This window comes from Penicillium cosmopolitanum (assembly GCF_028827165.1).
Source record: "Penicillium cosmopolitanum strain IBT 29677 chromosome Unknown utg000003l:1.0-3747932.0:1.0-3751027.0, whole genome shotgun sequence".
In the NCBI taxonomy this organism is placed as follows: Eukaryota; Fungi; Ascomycota; class Eurotiomycetes; order Eurotiales; family Aspergillaceae; genus Penicillium; species Penicillium cosmopolitanum.
The window spans coordinates 2,138,546-2,158,553 of NW_026622673.1; the positions used below are offsets into that span (position 1 = coordinate 2,138,546).

Consider the following 20,008-nt stretch of genomic DNA (forward strand, 5'->3'; position numbering starts at 1 on the left):
AGGGCCCAGATGGCTGGATTCGAATGGAAGACTACTAAGGTCTAGTAGAGCGGCGCCACAGAATTCCACTCTTTGCGTCCGAAACCAGCGGTGTCTTTCGCATACCCCACGAACCACCGATCAAACGCTTTCCGGTTGTACAGATGCTCCGGCGCTGGCCCTTCACCGAAGTAATCCAGAAGGTGGTCGTGGTACATCCAGATTGCCTCGTAGTGTTCCGGCGAGAGGTCCTTCCGATCTTTACGTGCCACAATCACGCTACCGATGCCTGACTGCCACCGGGGTGGTGCAAGTCCCGATTTCGCCTCGACATTGAGGTAAGTGATGATCTGATTATCAAGGTTGCCAAACTCCCCGTTATAACGCGTCCCCAATCGGTGGATGACGATGGGGAAATCGAGCAAGGTCGCGACGGGCGGGACAGTGTTGTTGAAGACGGCGTGGTCTGTGGGAATGGTTGTCGCTTCCCATGGGGGGTCCACCACGATCTCCGGCGCATCGCACGAGCACGGCCTTGACTGTGTTGCTGGATGAGGCGGCTAGGGAAGAGGAGTTTGCGGTTGTGTTCGTGGTTGCGGCGGGTGAGTCGAGGGTGTAGGTTTCACAACTGGTCATGGGACCTGAGGGGGCAATTCTTGATCCGAGTCGGAGTCCGTGTCAATATTGTCCCATTTCGAGTAGTCAATTGGTGGCATGATTGTGGATAGTGTGTCCGAGTAAATTGTGAGTCGGGACGGATTGCGTAGACAAAAGGATGCTATATTCAGTTCTGGTGATCTTGTTATTGGCGTGTCTTAGATTTGTATAGGGGTGAAAATAGGGTGACGATCGATTGTTGTTCTGGAAAATTCTCCGCATGCTGCGTCAAACTTCAAATCCTCCGCCAATTTTTAATCACGTGTGCCCGATTCTATACTCATACATCTTGATTCCAGGTTTTTAGGAGAAGTCAAACAATATCTGGGAGTAATTACGCTATTAGGCCGCTGCCCAGGCTATATCAGAATACCTGCTATTAAGTTAGGGTACGTCTAGTTATTGTTGAAATGTTGATGCCTGAGGCTTGCCTCATGCTTCAGGCATACAGGCCAGCATCCTTTCATGTCTTGATAACATCATACTAGCTCCGCTCTCTTTTTCCCGCCTCTGTTATCCGACCACTTCCTCTCATCGCCTCTCTCCAGGTTGTAGAAACAGCAACGGCCTGGGCACCTGGACATTTAACAGTACTATTCCAGACCAAAATTTTGGCGACATGGCAACAATGCAGTTGCCTACTGATTTACACTACCCCGTCAAGTATATAGTACTCCAATATATTCTGCTTCGCTACTAGCAGTGAGCCAATCTCTATGACGCATACTACTAGTACTAGTAGGGCCCAAGATAATGGTTTGCGACTTGCTAATGGCTATATTAAGGGGAGAGACGATTAGGAGTGGTGATCGGATAAGAGAAGAGAAGACAGAAAGGCTATGTAGACACGGAAAGACAACACGGCGACCTAAATTTCTGAGGCACTCACTGAATAGGATGAAATGATAGTTGTGGTGGGAGATGACGGGTGACACTTGTAGATCACCGACCTCGGAGGTAATTTGTGAGTTCGATGTTGTCTGCGTCGATGATCTCAGATTCATTGGTCAGCGGGGGCCAGGCATTCCAACGGCCCACGGGGCGTCGGATCGTCAGGTCGGTAATATTTACCAGTCCTTAACACATTTTAACAGGTCAATATCTTTCCGGGTTAGTTGCTAGTAATAACTAGTAGCGGTGCCTAGATATACTTTCTAGTAGATCTAGGGTTTCGAATATAAGGAAAATATGCCTCATATCATTACGACTTACCGAGAGCAAATTGAGTACTATCATATGACCTCAAATCCTTTCTTTTTCTATTCTCCTCGCATGATAGAATCTAGTGCGAAATGCTCCCTTTGGCCGCATGAATCTCTTACCCACCTCCCTGGTAACCATATTAGTCCTTAGGGTGTGAGTATTATATTAAGAAATAAAACCTTAATCATGAGATCACATTTTATGGATCTGAGTTGGAAACCTTGGAAGTTGACTGCTATATTTTGACTTTTGTGAAAAAAAAAGGAGAAAGTGCGTAATATGTATATTTTCGCGGGCAAGGGGGTAACTGCTTCTAGTCCTAGCATCTTCATCTTAAACCAGATGTTCATAACACATGGAACCGATTGGGCGTTCGTGTTTTTCCATTTTCGTTGCTACGCGTCAGTATATATTACAATGTCGGCTGTGACCGATTTTCGAGAGTGCGGGACATTTTGATCTACTAGTAGGCGCATGGCTACAACTTGAAACATTTCTGACTTGCCTCGCCTTTCCCTTGTCCTACGCCATCCTCGCCATTTTTTGGCTGGATATTGCCTCCTCTGCAACTATAAATATATTCGCGGATAAACTGCTTTCTTTACGGATATAGGTATTTGGGACATTGCTATCAGAAGAGAGATTGTTTGCTCGCCATATTCAGCATGACATGGATTACAGTTAGCGGGGGAGACCTCGTGACATTCAGCAGCGGGCAGAATGCCTGATTAGGACGAACCAAAGTCTAATATATTATTCCAACGTTGGCCAAGTACTTCCCCACATTCACGGATTTTATTCCCCTACTCTGCAGGGATCCTGCCAAGCCCGGCGGGCCCGAGATGAGTTAAGAAAATGGGCATTTTGGCTTGAAGATAGTGAGTAGATATCCTACGAGGAAGCTTGTGCTCATATAAGATATAAAATGTTATGCGATTCGAATATTTGACTGAAACCATGTAGATGCTTATAATTCTTTCTCGTTTCATTTTCCTCAAAAAGAAAAAAAAACGGATCAAATGGGCACCCACCCCGATGGCAGAGTAATAGCGCCCGGTGATCGACCACTGATGCCTTCGGCCGTTCGGAGAATGGCAGAACTTGGCAAACAAGAAGGATGAAAAGTGCACCTGCCAAGCAGTAAGCATAATCCTCATTGGTCAATTCCAGCGTGAGTAGACTTTTAGGTTCGTTAGTGAAGCGGGGATTGTAGCATTCGTCATGCAGGACTGACTATATGAGTACCTCACCCATTTTAAGTAGTTTCTTGATCCATAAATGGTGGTTTCCACTTTTCGTTCTTTCTATCTCGATATAATTCAAAGCCTCGGCGCCAAAGTAGAGACAAGTCAAAATACCATGTGAACCACCCAATGCCTCCGTGGATGCTATGTTATAAATTGAGTCATTTTTCCCGGCATACCTTGAAGTAATGCAAGATATTTCTTCAAGTACGAGCGACCGGTGAACCCAGTATATAATCCAAGTAAATAGAGGTTTCTTTCCCTCAATCATGTTTTTTAACCTTCAATTGCTGTTGTTAACTCTCCTCGGACTCAACATATACGCTGCCCCCTTACCAGAAGAAACCTCTACACAAATTGCCAAGAGAGGCGCCAGTTTGAATGAGTTTTTGAACATTCTCATCGGCCACCTACCGGTGGTCAGCGAGTCTCTCACCAAGGGTACAGCGATTATTACCGATTTCAGCAAATTGCTCGGGATCTTGACCGGTGCGCAAGAAACGTATAATGAAGCTGGAGGCACGTGCAAAGAATACACCGTGGTTTTTGCTCGTGGTACGGCTGAGCCGGGAAATGTAAGTCTCAAGTGTATCAATGTGAGGAAAAGTACCTGCTAAACTCTTCTCGTCGCTAGGTTGGAGTTCTTGTCGGGCCACCATTGTTTGACGCTCTGCTGGACACATTCGGTGATTCCGCAATCGCTATTCAGGGTGTCAACAACTACGCGGCATCGGTTCAAGGATATTTGGCTGGTGGAGATGCGGCTGGAAGCACAGAAATGTACGCCGGTAAAAGACTTTGCACCCAAAACGTATGATATATTGACAAACTTTACCACTGTAGGGCGCGACAAATCGAGGCCGTGAAATCGAAATGCCCGCAGACCAAACTCATTGCTTCGGGATATTCTCAGGGTTGTCAGATTGTGCACAATGCTGCTTCGAAGCTACAAGCTACAACTGCAAGTTGGATTAGCAGCGTATTGCTGTTTGGAGACCCCAGTACGAATTAATTCTACATTTAGGATGATATCTTGGCCTCCTGCTGACAAGGAACAGAAAATACACAGCCGCTCTCGAATATTCCTGCATCAAAAGTGTACACAGCATGCCATGCTGGGGATGATATCTGCAAAAATGGTATCTTGATCGGTCCCGCCCATCTGACCTATGCGTTGAATGTCGAGGACGCTGCCAAATTCGCTGCAAATGCGGCATAGATATAAATATAACCTAGACCGAGAAAGGTACTGATCCATTGAAATGGAATGAAAGTTTCTTTGACGGGTTCTTCGGGCTCTATACAGATTTTTAGTCTTCCTACTTGTAGTACGAGTATAAACTAAGATTTGTAGTAGTTGCGTTTAAATCTGTATGGGCAAAACGAGTAATTTTTGGACCAGTGATCTGTGTCTTTCTAGATCAGTATACCTGTTGTCAGTTTGTCTATGGCTGTATCACCGTGCAGTGTTGGTACCAGGTACTGCGAACCATAGTAAAATAGGATTTGTGGGCCACATCAATTTTGGTGGTTGTAAGTCTGGTAAATCAGAGCTTGAAGCGATTATCTAACTCTAGCTTCAATAGTCATGATTTGCTCCGAAATCCTTGAAAACTCGGAAGTAAATATAGATGTTTAAATCACCCTAACCATGGAAGCCGTTCATTCTACACACTGCTAGTAAGGTAAGACGCACCAATCTTTTAGATGCAAAGACAGAAAACATGACTAAATTTGTAAAGCGCACTTGAGTACTTTTATCAACTTGACCTAGTACTATAATGCAAGTAGCAAGCCAGCGCCCAAAACTCCGGAGAGCAAATGGTTTGATTTTCCCGTGGCCGACGCTGCTAGTCCCTTGGAGGAGGTGCTAGTAGCACCACCACTTTCGGCAGCGCCAGTGGCAGTGGCAGTTGCAGTGACATATGCCATTGTCTCAACTGACCCGGCGGTCTTATTGGGGCCATTGCCCGTCGCCGATGTGACCGGAGAGGGCATCAACGTCGCCCCCAGAACCGCAGTTGTCCCTGTGCCGATTTCGTGGATATCGTCTTCACCCCCGTCGTAATTTACATTCGCAAGTGAAATCTCATTGTTTGCAAGATCGTAGACCACATAGGCCCCACGCAAGAATGGTTCACCCATTAGATTCACCCCAGATTCGCTGTACCCAAGACCAAAGATGCAGTCATCATCGGCGAAATCAGGCTCAGTGTATTCTTCAAAAACTAGTTCACTGATGGGAATCGTAACCATGGCGCCCGAAAAGCTGAAAGTAACATTATAATCTGCCTTGGCCATACTGCAAGGGATATAACCATAGCCATCGGTCGATGAATAACCACCACCGACCTCTTTGTAGATGGGGTCTATCAGCTCTTTGGGAGAGAAATTAAACGGCTTCCATTGTCAAGGGTGACAGCCAATGGAAGACCTGTCGAATAACTCTTGCTACCTTTCGAGCTTTTCACAGAGATATCTGTCAAGGCAATGGCCATATATAGGTAACGACCATCTAGCTGCAAAACAGGCACAGTCTGCAGCTCGCCTTGATATCTCGCTTTGTTGACACCCCCGAAGAGAAGCTTTCCAGGGCCATCAAACTCGTTCAGCCACGGACTATAGGCAGCTGATTTGATGACTCCGCTTTTGACAAAAGCCTCCGGGAGGTTGTTGTATTCCTTTTGAAGGTTGACTGCAGCATAGGTAGCCCCCGCATATCCAATTCCAAGAATACCATCTATACATCATAACCACCATATTAGACATTGGGCATCTCTCAAATATACTGAATAATTTCGCAATGAGGTGTTGAATGACCAGGGGCAGGTTTAAACTTACTAGGATTTATGCTTTCCTCCGCCACCACGAACTCCATATCCTCAATCGTTGCACCTCCAATCAGGAGTGTATCGGTCGCATAGGGCCCCGCAGCCAAGAATGTATCCACATAAGTGGAATTTATGTCATAATCCAGCATCTTAAAAGTTGAAGAGTTTTTGATATCGAATAACCCGGTTGAGGAGCTGGGATCGTCGTCTCCGGCACAGTAGGTGGAATTTGGGACATTAACCCACATATCGCTGCTACCGGTGTCGACACTGAGGGATAGACTTTGGGGCGGTGAACCAACAGTGATATTCAACATGTAGTACAAGTTTGGCTATTTGGTGAGAGTTAGCATGAATCTTGGTCATTGAGGCTTTCTCGGGAAACTAGAAAAACAGCTTCGGGATCCGGAAACTGTCTCATACCAAATTGTACAAAGACTTTCTGGCGACCTTGGAACTGCGCTTCTGTAGCGCTTGGGACCGTTCGCTGCGAGAAATTGGGAGTTCGAGAACCGCGGGTTGGTCATGTTTGCAGGGTGATGGCATTGGCGCATGGCAGTGCAGCCAAGGCAGCGATCGGCAAGGATTGAGGCTCCCCACATCCTGGTCTCCACGCAGATTTCGATCGTCGTAAATGTCACCGAATATTGGCAACTGTCGTCCAGTAAAAGCAAATAAGGCGTCGTGGCCAGAAAATATGTAATTTGCGAGTTCCTGCAGTAATGGATGCGACCGGAAAAAGTTCACAGAGGGAAAACGGGTGCAGAGGGATATGGCTACGAGTATCTGCCGCCAATTTTCCTGGCCACCCTCGCTAGTAGCTATTGAGTGATCGTGGGAAGGACCAATGATCTTGGAATAAATCTTGCGACGCAGTTCTAGAGGTAGACTAAGAGTCTCGCTAGATCAATTTATTCGCTAAGCGGAGCCTCTTCTATGGGCTAAGCTCGGAGTTCAACGGAGGTTAGACCGACTAACCGAGTCAAAGCACGGGCTAGTGCGGTTCATAGCCTGGTTCCACTCCGGTTATGGACGCACTATTCAAAAAGCTTGATGGGCCGTTTTCTAAAATTGGCCCCTATGCATCTGTCTTTCCTGTTCACGACTAGCCTGATAAATTAGTTCATTATGGGTAAAACCTTGGAAGCTGGGCGGAAGTCTTCCAGATGTATTTTATTGTCGGATTCAACCGTTGTGTAACTCGAAATTGATTGACATTCGCAAGTTAGGTATGATCTTGAAACCCTGATTGTATGTAGTTTCCAGCAGAGAACCTACAAGTAGTAGCTGTACTAACCAGTTTATCTTTTGCTACTACCTAATGATATACAATACTCACTTCCAAGGTTGAATTCCCGAAAGATCCATAGCGGCCCCAGAAAGAGTAAAATAAATAGTAGGCATGGTGATACCTATCACTATGCGAAGAGTCACTCAAGAAAATAATGTAATACATTTTGTAGTTTCATTTTGGTTTGAGATAACCTTGCCAAGCATCTCGTGTTGATGCGATGCCTCATGCTCTCCAGATCGACCTATAACTAACAGCCTCCCTCCCTTGTATCAAGGCTGTGCTTGCTAGCAGTGGTCAGTCGGAAAGAATCAAGATACGGAATCGTTCATCATCTCGGCGGCTATGCTTCGCAGTATTGACCCTAAGTAAGATCCAGCCCCAAAGAAACTCAGCATACAATGTTCATATTTCGAGAGTAAATATCACCGGTTCTAAATTACACGTAATATAGTGTTCGTATGGTATAATCATAGTGCATCAGAACTCTCTCTCGCCAATTCAATTGAGCCTTTGGTACAGGAGCGCTGCAACAACGTGAGATAGCTCTCATTTGGATTATTGGCACTCTTAAGCCCCTGAAATGTTAGCAGAAGCTCGTCAAGTAGTGACTGCAATGTTTGATCTGCGCCACGATTACTGTATAGAAATTCAGCACAGAGCAACAATGGAATGGGCATAAGAGGATGAATCTGCCCATTTTCTCATCAGCACTGCCGCAATACGAATGGTGTAATGGCAATTGATTCAATACAGTCAGGCATACCTTGAACAAGTTGAGTTCTTCCAAGCCCTTGGCTAATGTAACAATATCTCGAGCTGCATTGAATGCACGGCCCTGGTATTCTAACAACCGATCTTCCATGTCGACTCTCCACACGACTGATTTTATTCCTTTATATAGATGGATTACACTCGCATGTGCCATAATGTGTGCAAACAACAGCAATGGATCGCAAATTTGAATTGGAGAAGGGTAATTCCGGGAGATGATAGAAAGCCGATTCGTAAGAATGTTGTCCAGCCACTGGTCCTGGCCCATTTGATTAGCAGCTGAGTCGCCGTATGCAAAGCGAATGTTGCATTGCTGTTCTTGAAATAAACTGCGCCCGCAGATGGTGGCCAAGATGACACATTCATTAAATGGCGATGAGTCTTGCGGCAGGATATCCGTGATCGCTTCCGAGAGCAATGCACCTAGCACTGGCTGTCCGCTTTGAAAGTCTGCGTCAGGTCCTGGCAGACGAGTGCAAATCTGGTCATAATCCAACAGATCAGATTTGAACCATATATCATTTCTCCTCATGGTGAGATTCAAAATTATACCACTTACAACATGCTCATTCAAAGTTATGGGCCAATTGTCGCGCATACTTAGTAAGTGGTCTAAGAAATAGGCCATCCAGAACACGCGGCGCTTCTCTTCTGTATCGGTCAGGTCGAGCCCGGGTGTTGGGGGTTTTGTGGGAATGTCAATTTCATGAAGTCGCATCAACTGTACCAGGCGAAAAGCACGTCCAGCACTCATCCACGCGGAGCGATGGAAAGTCCGCATTGACTCGTAAGTTGCTATCAATATCCATGCTTGTATTTCCTCTGTGTCCACTCCTTTATTTTGATCGCCTGATAGATAAGAGAACTCGAGTAACTGCTTCGTCCTCTGGTATAAAGGTTCTTGAAGATGTCTGAATTGTGCTGAAAGGAGGGAAGCAAGTGTCCAAACCGCATACTGCAAACATCGACGAGATGTCGTCTTTGTGATCCGCCTGGTCCTGCTCAAATAACGACGCTGGTGTAGAATCTGGACGGATGGATGGAATCTGTCAAAGTACAGCTGGTTTCTAGTAGATTAATCTTCAGTCAGGTTTCCAAAGCAAAACAACCAAAAGTGCTTACAACTCCGCTTGCATTATTTCCGTTATCGCTTCGGTGCCGAGCATTTCCCTGCTGTCAACCCCGGCCAGTGGCACCGGATTAATGCTTGTCGCCCCCGTGCTTTTGTTCAACATTGACATATCGGACTCAGAAAATGTTGTGCTCTCGGCTGTTAATGGAATCGTGTACGAGTCCGACTGGTTTGACGAGGTGGAAACAATGCAGTCATCCTCATGGAAATCAGTTAAGAGAGTTTGGAGTGGGTTGGGTTTGGACAGGGGCACCGCAGCATCCTGGGCCGGCGGTCGATTTTCGAGCATCGCTGTGTTTTATCTGGACATTAGAGCTCGTGGCATGTAACATCAGATACCATTACAAGCCTACCGATTCGATTCCTCAATGCCTTCAAGTAGCCTTTCCTTGGGCCCCTGGCCTGGCGTTGACTGTTGACCTTGCACGTTGCCCCCGACTCGACGCAAACTCCACACTGCGGCTGCTGTCCATCACAACGTAGCTTGCGTCGCCGGCACTCCTCGCAGGCTCTCACTGTTCGTTGCCGCAACCTCCCGGTGGCTCGTGAGGGTGGGTGTTGATGTACGGGAGAGCCCATGGCGTCGAGCCTCATGTAATGGAAGCGAAAAAGGGCCTGGAGAAACCGTATCACACAACACTAATCACCAGTATCCAAGTCTCACAGAGAATGCCTGATTATTAGTGGACCTTAGGAGTACCTCATCTGGGCAAACCCGAGAAACGCGACCGGGGGTGCAGGAGGAAATGGCTTTGGCACCAAAGTGCGGTGCTGACTCAACGCTTTCTGGAGACCGAGTTCAATAGTGGTGCTCTAGCGTGGGATATTATGAGAAGCCACGCCTCAGAAACTGATGTATTATGTGTCTTGAGCAAACTCTTATAGTGCAACTCAGGTGCCAACTTGGAATTCATGTACTACTACTAGTAGTATTAAAGGCAAAAACATCACAAACTTGAACTCGAAACTACCAGTGATATACCAAGGCTTACACCTTACTAGGTATGGGGCTTCGCAATATATTAGATCTATGATATCGCTGTGCTGACACTTTGACATTCTAGTCCTAGTTCATGGCCATTTTGAGTACCGAAGTCACTCGGTAGTTTCACTTAAACCCCCACTGAAAGCGTAAACCCCGACCGACACTTTATTTGTAGGTGTAGATAGCAAAGTTGTTACCCTCACTGTCCAGAAATTACTGGAACAATCCCTTGTCACCTTCTGGAAGAACATCACTCGCCTTCTTACCGCCGTTCTTTTCAATGGCCTTTTCTCTATTAGAATATTACCCTTTGGCCCATTGTAATTATTAACTCACCTCTAAGGCAGTAACAATATTCTCTACGTAGAGATGGAGCTTCGTGGAGCCAGATCCGCCCGGAATTTCTTCCACTAGACGCATGGCACCTCAGATGGGGAGAACACCACCAGGGACCTCGAAGGTTTGGAGTTTTTCAGCGGGAAGACCGAGAGATGAAGGGGCAAAAGTCCAGTTAAAGACCGCTTTGTAAAAGGAAACTGGAGTACATCGAGCATTTACAAAGAGTACAATTCATGCCTCAATTACGACTTTCCACAAGAAGATGAAGAGACAGACCGGGCCAGCACAACGACCATCACTAGCCCGACTGCCACAAGTGATAGCAGTACCAAAACAGCTGCTGATTATCCAGATAGCACCGAGAGCCCGTCTTCCGGAAATTCTGCTTGCCAGGCATTATCCATACCCTCGACTAGCGGTACGGCAGTGATTATAATGACTCTCATACTGGCTTCTTTCTGTAGGTGATGCCATTCCAGTGTACCTAGTTCATATCATGTATGATGCCATGGAACGAGTGGCAGGTCTGAGAGTTAAAGATATCTCCGAGTCCCACTGGCACGGAACCTTGGAAACAGAAACTGTAATATGGAAAATGCACGGACATTTCGACTTCCGCTTTCTGTCCTAGCTATCAATACCTCCTATTTAGCATCGCAGAATCCATCATCTCCCTTCTTCCAACCCAGATTGTAATTGACACCCCTGAAGTCCCGTAATGAAGCCTATTCTCGCATATTCCAGGGGAGTCCGATATTCTCAAGACAAGTATTTCTCTATTCCACATCCTCCTTGACCTTCGACTTGTCCAACTGTCGGAAAAGAACCCAGAGCAGAACGGTCGCTCCACCCAGCAGTCCGGTCAGGATGGCATACATCGTGACCAAGTGCGGATCCCTGGTAAGTGGGGTGAAGGCCAGGGCAATGCATGCTCCAATTCCAGCCATAGCAAGCCAGATCGCTTGGACCAATGTCTTCATACTCTCTGGTGCCTGGTTATAGGCATACTCAGTTCCTGTGGTGAGACAAAAGACTTCCGCCAATGCTCCACCAAAGTAAATCGGGATCTGGAAAAAAACCGAAATCTGATTGGGGATTGTAGAATTGTTGGCGGCGGCGCATTTAAGTGGCGAATCAAAGCATGGGCCAGTATGGTAGATGAGCTTTTGAACCACGGTGGTATAAGCCATTGACAGAGTCAGCAGGAGAAATCCGACTGACATTCGTGCGATAGGCCCGAATGAGACTCCTCTTTTTGTAAGGAAGGGATAGAGTCCTTTCTGAATGATTGGAGCAACAATTATTCCCGACATCGCACCGGCAATCTTCATCATATCGTTTGGAATACCGTATGTAATCATCTGACCTGCTTGGGAGATCAAGTTGTTGAATGTTTGGTTATAGCAGAGCCAGTGAATAGGGAACAGAAGCCTACAGATATATTAGCTCTGGGTGTATATGAGAAGTGGGAAGAACTTACAATACTCGACAAGTTAAAAGACTTCTTTTGATATCTTCGATAAAAGAGTCTGTCCATGGAACCTGGCGGCCGTGTTGGTGAAGCTGCGCATCCGGCTTTGCGGCATCCATTTTGAAACGACCAGTGACCCCATGTCGCAGCGCGTCGCATACCTGGGGCATGATGTTCTCTGTTGGTGAAACTCGGACTGTGGTACCCACATGTTATTAAACCGCATTGCCGGGGTGATAGGGTAGAGACTCACCAAAGAACGTGCGACCGAAGAGAATCGGTATAAGGGCCGCCCACATGGCGCAGCACGGAATTAAATAGGCGAGCCAAAAGCCAACATACCGTTCCAATAATGGGGTTGAATCAGCTAGAAAGCCCACAATGTTTATAGCCCTGTCTATCGTGTTAGTAATTATCGAGAAACGAGAAAAGGGAGTTTCTCACCAGTAGAAGGCATTGTAGATATAGGTAATAGTCAACTCTCGGCTAGTGACAACCCTCTTTCCGCTTTTCTCGGTTTTTATTCGGAACTCGGCCTCGTCATATTGGTCGGCTTAACGATATTAGCCTTCAGAATGGCAACCAGAGTTTAAGAGATCGACTCACCAATAAACGGGACCACGGTAGTTTTGAATCCCCCGGATCCAATAGCCAGCAGTACACAAGCAACTATCATTCCGGGTAGCGCAGCTCCCTTATCGAGAGCGACGGGCAGGGATGTCGCAAAAAGAATAGTTGCCCCAATGGCCTCGATACTGCGAGAATGTTAGTCACCACACAAGTCAGGGGCAGAAGGAGATAAAGAAATAAAATGTCACAGTACATAGCAGAATATAGCATGGTTTTATAACGACCCAGCCAGCTATCGGCGACAACTGCAGCAGGCACTGGCGTGATATACGACCCGATGATCAATGCATTGACAATGTTAGATGCAGTGGCTTGATGAAGTCCCAGTGCTCCCGGAACCTCACCACCTGGTGAATTTTGGAGGTAATTCTCTGTAAAAGATCAGCCAAAGAAATATTACAGACAGGGTGGGGATATCACGCACGTAGAGGAGCGGTCGCTCCATACCAGACAAAGCGCTCCAAAATACCCGCGATACATGCTATCCAAAGCCGAACCGGAATTTTGTCAACAACATGAAGGAGTTCACGCACTTCGTCTTCGGAGGCCACGCGACCGTCATCGTTATCGTCGTCCGAGGAGGTAGGTAGACTGCTATTTTCATGGAGATCTGCTTGGTCCTGTTCTGTTTTTGGCGAAGAAAGAGAGGCTCCCGTGTTAGTCTCATTGCTCACATCACGAGCATTAGAAGCCATAACCAACCGGGACTGTAAGTTAGACTCTGCGGTGATATCCGGAGAGTCGTGCATATCGAGCATAGGGCCGGTCATTGTCGTAGATGTGATCTGTAATTTTTTGTCTGGGCTGCCACGACTTGTATAAGAAGGATCTAGGGGTCGTCGGAGTCAAAGACAGAGCAAAGCGAAGGAGCGGTTGGTTGCATAACAGTGTTGCACTGTTCAGGCGGTGAGATAAGGGAATGAGCATGGCATGGGTAGGCGTGGCCATCGACATGGGTATAGCCAGAGGGGTTCGGACCTGTCAACTCCGCTCTGAGTGGGCCAAGTGGAAATGGAGATCCCGGATATCCGTCGGAATTAGCCCCAGCGGGAGTGGAGCTACTCGAAATAGCTTTGTTTTTCTCAATTTCTCATTATGCTATCCTTTCAATGTCAGCTAATAGTAATCCATGTGATTTGATATTGCTAACCGGCCCAGAAGCCATTGACTTCCCGTCACCTGAATGCGCTACTAGTTTCATAGCTTAAGGTAGACTAGAGCCGCTGCTCGGCCATATACTTTCTGGCGCTCGGACATAGTTGCCGCAGTCGACCCAGTGTCTCCCAGGTTCTGCCACGCCTTCAGTGAAGTTGAACCTTTCTACCTGTACATATTGATCGATCCCACCCATTCAGGGTAGTGGGTAAATAACTTGGTAAGATAGATGCTGAGTAGTGTAATGCATATCTCTAGTTAACGGTTACCCCTCTTGATTGCCAGCATGCTATTTTTCCATGCGCTCTTCGGGTGAAACTTCGGTGACAAGCTTCTTGGTGCTTGGCAATTTGAGCCACTCCATTGCCCAGCTTGCTATCCAAGCAAGGCCCGGCGTAGCGAGCGCAACCCAGAACACATTCTTCAAAGCGGAGTTAAATGCGTCCACGACGACATTTATCAACTCGGGAGGAGCCACCTCCCTGAAACCACTTGCGCCGGCCGCGACGATGGCTGCACTGTCTATACCCTCCACCTTGCTGAGATTTTGCAGAAGCCCATCAGTGAAAAGGTTCTGCCCAACACTAGGACCTAGTGCGCCTCCGAGCATCTGGAAAAACATGATCATCACAAGACCAGTTGGTATATCTTGCTTCTTGAGGACCACCTGCACAGCGAGAATTGGCATTTGATTACAGCAGCCATAGCCAATGCCGGATAATATTTGGAACCCTATCCATTGTCCACGCGGGCTGTCAACCCGAATGAGTTGGTATAGACCCCCTCCAGTAGCTAGGATAAGAGGTCCGATCCACATAAACGGTAAATAATGCTCAAATTTGGATACAATAACTCCCGCACAGAGCATGCTGAGGCTGTTGGACACAATCAATGGGAGTAGATTTATTCCCGAGACTTCGGCATTGGTGCTTCTGACAGACTGGAAATATATGGGCCAATAGTACGATTGCACCACTATAGCCACCTGGACGAGCATCGTGAAGCCGCATGCGGCCGATACAGTACGACTGCGGAAGATGTGAAGAGGAATATTCGCACTTTAATGGTGTTAGATAAAGGCTGCATATGTGGCCCTATTTCATGTAAGACTGGAATTTGGAAGAGGAAGAGCCGACCTTTCTTTGCCTCTGAATTGTAAGCCCAAAAACACAACTAAAAGAAGACCGAATCCAATCAGACATCCGAAAACATTGGAATGAGACCAAGGGTAAACGATGCCACCCCATTGTAATGCCAAATTCAAACAGGATGTTGCACCGAGTAGTAAAATAGCTCCTGGGAGGTCGAGCTGGCGTAGCTTCTGCATCCAGGGTAAGTCCGCCTTTACTGCTGGTGGCGGCTTTCTCAAAGTGAACCAGACCAGAGCTAGCCCAATAGCCCCGAAGGCTTAAAGTTTTTAGCTCGCGATTGTGGATCCCTCGTTTAGAATAGAAACTTACGAAGATTGATCCAGAAAACAAACCGCCAAGTCAAAGTTTTGTTATCTGTTATAGAACCACCCACGAGTGGTCCAATCGCCGATCCAATGTTGTACATTCCCAGTACAATGGGCGACAGCATCGCCTGCTTTTGCAAGGATACGCAGTACGACAGAATAGTCGTCGTCCCACTCACCAAGCCAGCAGCACCTAGACCAGATATTGCGCGGCCTATAATAAGCACAATGGAGTTTGGAGCGACAGCAGAGACGATTGAGCCGAGTTCAAAGACGACCAGCGAGCCGCAGTAAATCCATTTGATGTTGTAGAATGAGTAGAGGCGACCACAAGTCGGCATCAGTGACATTTGGGCGATCAAGTACGAAGAGCCATACCATCCTATGTCGTTGAGGCTATGGAAGTCGCTGGTGATACTGGGTATCGCCGTCGCTTGGTATGGCAATTAGGTCCGATATTTCCTCTGTGATATCATGAGTCACGAACCCAAAATTGTATTGTCAATAGCCAGCACGAAGCAAATAGACATGAAGGCCGCTGTCAAGGAAACGAGAGCCCATCCTTGCATGTATTCGGTTGTAGGCTGCTCTTCACTCTCATGGGTGTCAGTTCCATCCGCGGTCAACCCACCAGGGGGCGCACTCTCCGAGACAGGATCCATAATTTGGTTCTGTACACCCATTTTGATCTGTATACTTTTGGAAGAGCAAGCAACGTGAGGGTTCGGTGTGATAACGGAAGGACTCCGAAGTGTAACAGCTTATGGACGGTGAGAGGCGCCGGACAGCCTCTTAGGAACATAACTAGTATTTTCTCGGGGTTGGGTTCAGTGGTTGTTAATAAGAGAACTTATGGACAGGGGCTGCATGGTCGCACTGTTTGCCCCAACAGGACGGGCGAGCTCCGTGTCCCTTTCATCCCCTGTATGCGGATTGGTGGGTTCAGATAGGTCCCCTGTCTGCGGGCTATGCGCCCCCGACAAATTTGGGGCTTTTATGTGCATATGTTCAATACGCTGTCAAAAGCGAAGATTGACCGCCATTTAGCCTATTATTGTACCCCTTTCTGGAGCTAGCTTCCAAGTTATTTAAATGAAGACTCAAACAAAGGTTTATGCTAAGCTATTTCTAATGCGGGGCCCGATACATATACCCCATACATATGGATCGCCTGCCTATGTTGCCTTCCCTCTCAACTTCCAAGGTTGAAATAGTTTGTCATCCAAAATTTTCCAGGCACGACCTGGATACTAAAGCTTATCAGTATCTCCTGTGTCCCTGAGCAGCCAGACTCAGCAGCCTGTTTCATGTGTCCCACTTGGATTACGAAACAAGATTCGTCTGAAAACATCGATCGGATTGCATTCTCGTTGGTTAGAAATCTGGGAAGCGTTAAAAGGCCATCAGATAGCCACTGACTTAAGCAGTGTCGTCTTACTGGAGCATTGTTTTCGCATAATGAACAATACTGGTGAGCCTATTTCGAAATTGATGTTGAAAGAAAATAAGTTGCTGAAATTTCCCTACGAGTATCAATCGCAAAACCTACAAAAGATGACACAAGGCGTTCACGGTGACTAGAATAGGGATTACTGCCTGCAACAGAAAGGAAGGTTGTTTCAACGTCAATACGACAGCTCACGAACTAAAGATGAGGGAACTCAGATAGCCAGTACCATTCCCGCATTTCTCCTTGCAGTCTCGTGATTGGATAGGTGGAAATTATTTGGAGTGAATGGAGGAACTAGGGACAGTGCCGTGAATAGACAAGTGAATAATGGATTTGGAAGGGAGTGAACTGACGTAATAATGCCAGGCAAGAAGTGATATGCGTGGAATAAAGGGATGTGAGAGTGAATGCGTTTCAGTTGCACTCAGTAAGCAGTGAGACTAGCTAACTGGGGAAAATAGGCAATATGGATGTCTCAACAGACCCACCCTGTTGGTAACAGCGCCGATAGGCAAAGCTGCATACAATTTCACTTCAGCCTAATAAAATATTCAAAATTCAGCCTTTTGGACGGCGCCATCCAGCTTTGGAATCCAGGGTGCTCGATACTTGGTAAAGAGCTCTACGGCAGGCTTGGCTTCCTGCAGTAGATTGGGATGATCAATAGTTCCGACCTGGACTACGGCCATGCCGGCGAAAGCCTCGTTATCGGCTGTTTTGTATATAGTTCCTCCGCAGTTTTCACAAAAGTGCAATGTGAGTTTCATGCCGGTCTCGTGGGTTTGGGTGTTCGTTTTCGCGGAACCACTAGTTACCGAAACTTCATGTTCGGGGACTAGAACATTTGTTGTGTGGGTGCTACCGCTGATCTTCTGGCAAGAAAGGCAATAGCAGAGTGCCTGCATATGATGTTTATCTTAGCATCTAGCTCCTTATATCAGTCGTGGGTAATAATTGTTTACCATCCCTTGCGGGTCTCCCTTGAATTCATATTTCAGCTTTCCGCAAATGCATGAACCAGACGGCATCTTGTTTTGGTTCGTTATTATGGGGAAGAAGAGAATATACTTCTTTCTGTGTTGTTCAAGACGAGAGTTTTTCCGTTTTTCGGAGGTTGCCCTTTTCTTAAATATTTTGGGGCCCTCTGTCTCGGACGCCTTCGTTGGTAAATATTGGTGAATAAGTGGCTGCTTACTACTTAGATCGAGAGTCATTTGATCATGATTCTGCTATGCGAGGAAATGAGGCGTTTTGACTTCGAATTCTTACTCGGTGTAACAGGGCGGCCCGTCATTTGTTCTCGTGTTAAGAGGCGTCGGGTGTGGTTTGAGATGTGGGAGTGGGGTAAATGTGGCAAAATCCCAGGCTCTTGATCGAGCTTCGTGGCCACGGCTTATACTTTACGAATATTTTGACTTTGGTAGACCGATCTCGACCGAACGCTGCTCATTTCATCTCGATTCCACCTTATTGTATATTTTCTGCCTCAGGCATCGAGATAGCCTGCCGGGCTGCCTTTCTCTTTCCTATGCTCCATAGCTTGTCTGCCACACATATCTTTGCATGCATCACGATTTTTTAGTTATGATATTTAGAAGCAGCTACTACTATCTGGATCTGAACTATTATGCTTGGGTGAGATGGTGTCTCGGAATCTTCTCTAGCTGAAGCGCATTGATTCTTTCAGAACTGCAATAGGTCAAAACAATAGTTTCTGAGCAAGCTAGTGAGGAGCTCATTTACAGCAAATGGGGTCCGTACTATATCCAAATTTCTGGGGTGTACTTTGGTTTAAAAATGGTACAGCATCATCAACAGCAATTATCAAACCATTCCTGATTCGGGAAATCTCGGTCTCCCAAGTTTCTGAATGTCTGAATTTCAAGCCTCGTGGGTCTTCCGTGTTTCGATAAGGTGATATTATTATCCTTTGGCCAGCCTGAAAATCTTGAACCATCTTCATAAAAAAAGCTCTTTAGCCAACTCCTGACATCCTCTTCTAGAAATATGAGGGGAGTTCTCAGGCCAGAAGGCATATCTATTGAGGACATGTTCTCTCCCATTTGAAACTCATAATTAGAGCTTGCAAGTAAATATGGTCCCTCGTTCCAAAGCTGCGTCAAAACTTCGAGATGTGCAAATGGATGGTCGGTAAAGGTACAACGGTGACGAAGCCACCCATGAGATATATCATAAGGCCATTGAGTTGGGAGCCCTGGGGGATCTAGGTTATTTTCGTAAGGATCTCTCCTCTCAAGTTTCTCAATTTCATCCATCAAACGAAGTTTATTGCTAAATGTAATAGTAAGGCACGGGCAAATCTCAATCATTCCAGAATGCTGAAAGTCAGTATTTTCGAGTAGTTTTGGCGTCGGGCAAAGGATAAAACCACGACATTTATCACAAAGGGCCAGGCAATGAGCTTTATGTTTCGCTCTTGGGTGAAGGAGCCAGCATTCATCGCAGAATTTCCAGCGGCTATCCTCAAGCTGGCGGAGTAATTGTACTCTGGGCAACTCCTCAATATTCGTATTGATACATAGAACCGGTCTTGATTCGGGTGGGCAAAGGTGGGAAATTTGAAGTGGTTTGGTCCCTAGGAGGTAGCGAAAGGCCTCATAAAGATATTTGCAAGACAACGAAAAGCAGACCTGGTCAGGTTCTGAAAGCTGACGGAAAATCTCCAGCACTATTCCAAAAGGTAGGTTTGGGTTCATAGAAAAGTCCAGCTGCTTACGAGAAGAGGCTCCTCTTACTGTAGAGTAAATACGCTTCATGTTGAGTTCTGGTGGGGTTAGCTAAGTGGCGAGAGCTATTGGTGAAATGAACAAGAAATTGCATTGGTCTTATCCGCATCACATTGCTAGGATACATTTCCATCCGTGGATCGGAATGCTGAAATTTCCCGAATTGGCCGCCGTCGCCAAATTGGGAGGGAATGATGGCAGAAATGCGTAATCCCGACAACGTCGACTTCTGTATTTGGTCCGACATGATGTGACTGATGAAAATTACCAATAATTCCAGAATGAGGAAAATGAGGGTATCATAAGATGCGAAAAGTTTACCGGAGTGAGAAGGAGGTGGAGGAGGCCAAGTCAATCTTAGAAATTGATACTACTGGTATTATGAGTGCAATCCATGGATTAGGAGAAGTTGTAACAATGACGCATCAAGTTTATCCGCGGGAGGCAAACTGCCCAGGCGCCCAGATTGAGGCAGTGCCAGTGCTGTGCCCAGGTGGTGACCTCGGGAACCTCGGGCTTCCAACCTTGAAAGAACTTGAATCCCTGGAGTGCGGTAAGGTTGTGAATGTGACCTCGGGATATGGTGTGTTGGTCAAAAATATACCTACAGCAGCATCAACTTGAACTTCCAAGTTTTTCATTCGTACTAGTACTACTTGCAACT

The 20,008-nt window shown here is 46.6% G+C and overlaps 8 protein-coding genes across 8 annotated transcripts; 2 read left to right on the forward strand and 6 right to left on the reverse strand.

Moving 5' to 3' along the window:
* Positions 1 to 41: 41 nt before the first annotated feature.
* N7509_000844 (uncharacterized protein) lies at positions 42 to 695 on the reverse strand (the record flags this gene model as incomplete). Its single annotated transcript, XM_056625481.1, has 2 exons — positions 42 to 539; positions 621 to 695. 2 exons carry the CDS (start codon positions 693 to 695, stop codon positions 42 to 44), a joined length of 573 nt encoding a protein of 190 aa, XP_056494063.1.
* A 2,657-nt stretch (positions 696 to 3,352) lies between these two features.
* Positions 3,353 to 4,302, forward strand: N7509_000845 (uncharacterized protein; the record flags this gene model as incomplete). Its single annotated transcript, XM_056625482.1, has 4 exons — positions 3,353 to 3,658; positions 3,718 to 3,863; positions 3,927 to 4,084; positions 4,142 to 4,302. 4 exons carry the CDS (start codon positions 3,353 to 3,355, stop codon positions 4,300 to 4,302), a joined length of 771 nt encoding a protein of 256 aa, XP_056494064.1.
* A 557-nt stretch (positions 4,303 to 4,859) lies between these two features.
* On the reverse strand, positions 4,860 to 6,460 carry N7509_000846 (pepsin-like aspartic protease; the record flags this gene model as incomplete). Its single annotated transcript, XM_056625483.1, has 4 exons — positions 4,860 to 5,452; positions 5,482 to 5,823; positions 5,925 to 6,246; positions 6,338 to 6,460. The coding sequence occupies 4 exons, from the start codon at positions 6,458 to 6,460 to the stop codon at positions 4,860 to 4,862; spliced, it is 1,380 nt and encodes a 459-aa protein (XP_056494065.1).
* Positions 6,461 to 9,097: 2,637 nt separating this feature from the next.
* Positions 9,098 to 9,400, reverse strand: N7509_000847 (uncharacterized protein; the record flags this gene model as incomplete). Its single annotated transcript, XM_056625484.1, has 1 exon — positions 9,098 to 9,400. One exon carries the CDS (start codon positions 9,398 to 9,400, stop codon positions 9,098 to 9,100), a length of 303 nt encoding a protein of 100 aa, XP_056494066.1.
* A 1,811-nt stretch (positions 9,401 to 11,211) lies between these two features.
* N7509_000848 (Proton-dependent oligopeptide transporter family) lies at positions 11,212 to 13,306 on the reverse strand (the record flags this gene model as incomplete). The annotated part of the gene is made up of 7 exons (XM_056625485.1): positions 11,212 to 11,866; positions 11,916 to 12,102; positions 12,160 to 12,299; positions 12,351 to 12,459; positions 12,513 to 12,661; positions 12,730 to 12,907; positions 12,961 to 13,306. 7 exons carry the CDS (start codon positions 13,304 to 13,306, stop codon positions 11,212 to 11,214), a joined length of 1,764 nt encoding a protein of 587 aa, XP_056494067.1.
* Positions 13,307 to 14,010: 704 nt separating this feature from the next.
* N7509_000849 (MDR family MFS transporter) lies at positions 14,011 to 15,830 on the reverse strand (the record flags this gene model as incomplete). Its single annotated transcript, XM_056625486.1, has 4 exons — positions 14,011 to 14,749; positions 14,828 to 15,098; positions 15,152 to 15,580; positions 15,635 to 15,830. Coding segments are annotated over 4 exons (1,635 nt in total), but the record flags the coding sequence as incomplete, so codon positions are not given.
* A 583-nt stretch (positions 15,831 to 16,413) lies between these two features.
* N7509_000850 (uncharacterized protein) lies at positions 16,414 to 16,854 on the forward strand (the record flags this gene model as incomplete). The annotated part of the gene is given in 3 exon segments (XM_056625487.1): positions 16,414 to 16,618; positions 16,678 to 16,720; positions 16,734 to 16,854. Coding segments are annotated over 3 exon segments (369 nt in total), but the record flags the coding sequence as incomplete, so codon positions are not given.
* Positions 16,855 to 17,148: 294 nt separating this feature from the next.
* On the reverse strand, positions 17,149 to 17,625 carry N7509_000851 (GFA family protein; the record flags this gene model as incomplete). The annotated part of the gene is made up of 2 exons (XM_056625488.1): positions 17,149 to 17,496; positions 17,560 to 17,625. The coding sequence occupies 2 exons, from the start codon at positions 17,623 to 17,625 to the stop codon at positions 17,149 to 17,151; spliced, it is 414 nt and encodes a 137-aa protein (XP_056494070.1).
* Positions 17,626 to 20,008: the final 2,383 nt, after the last annotated feature.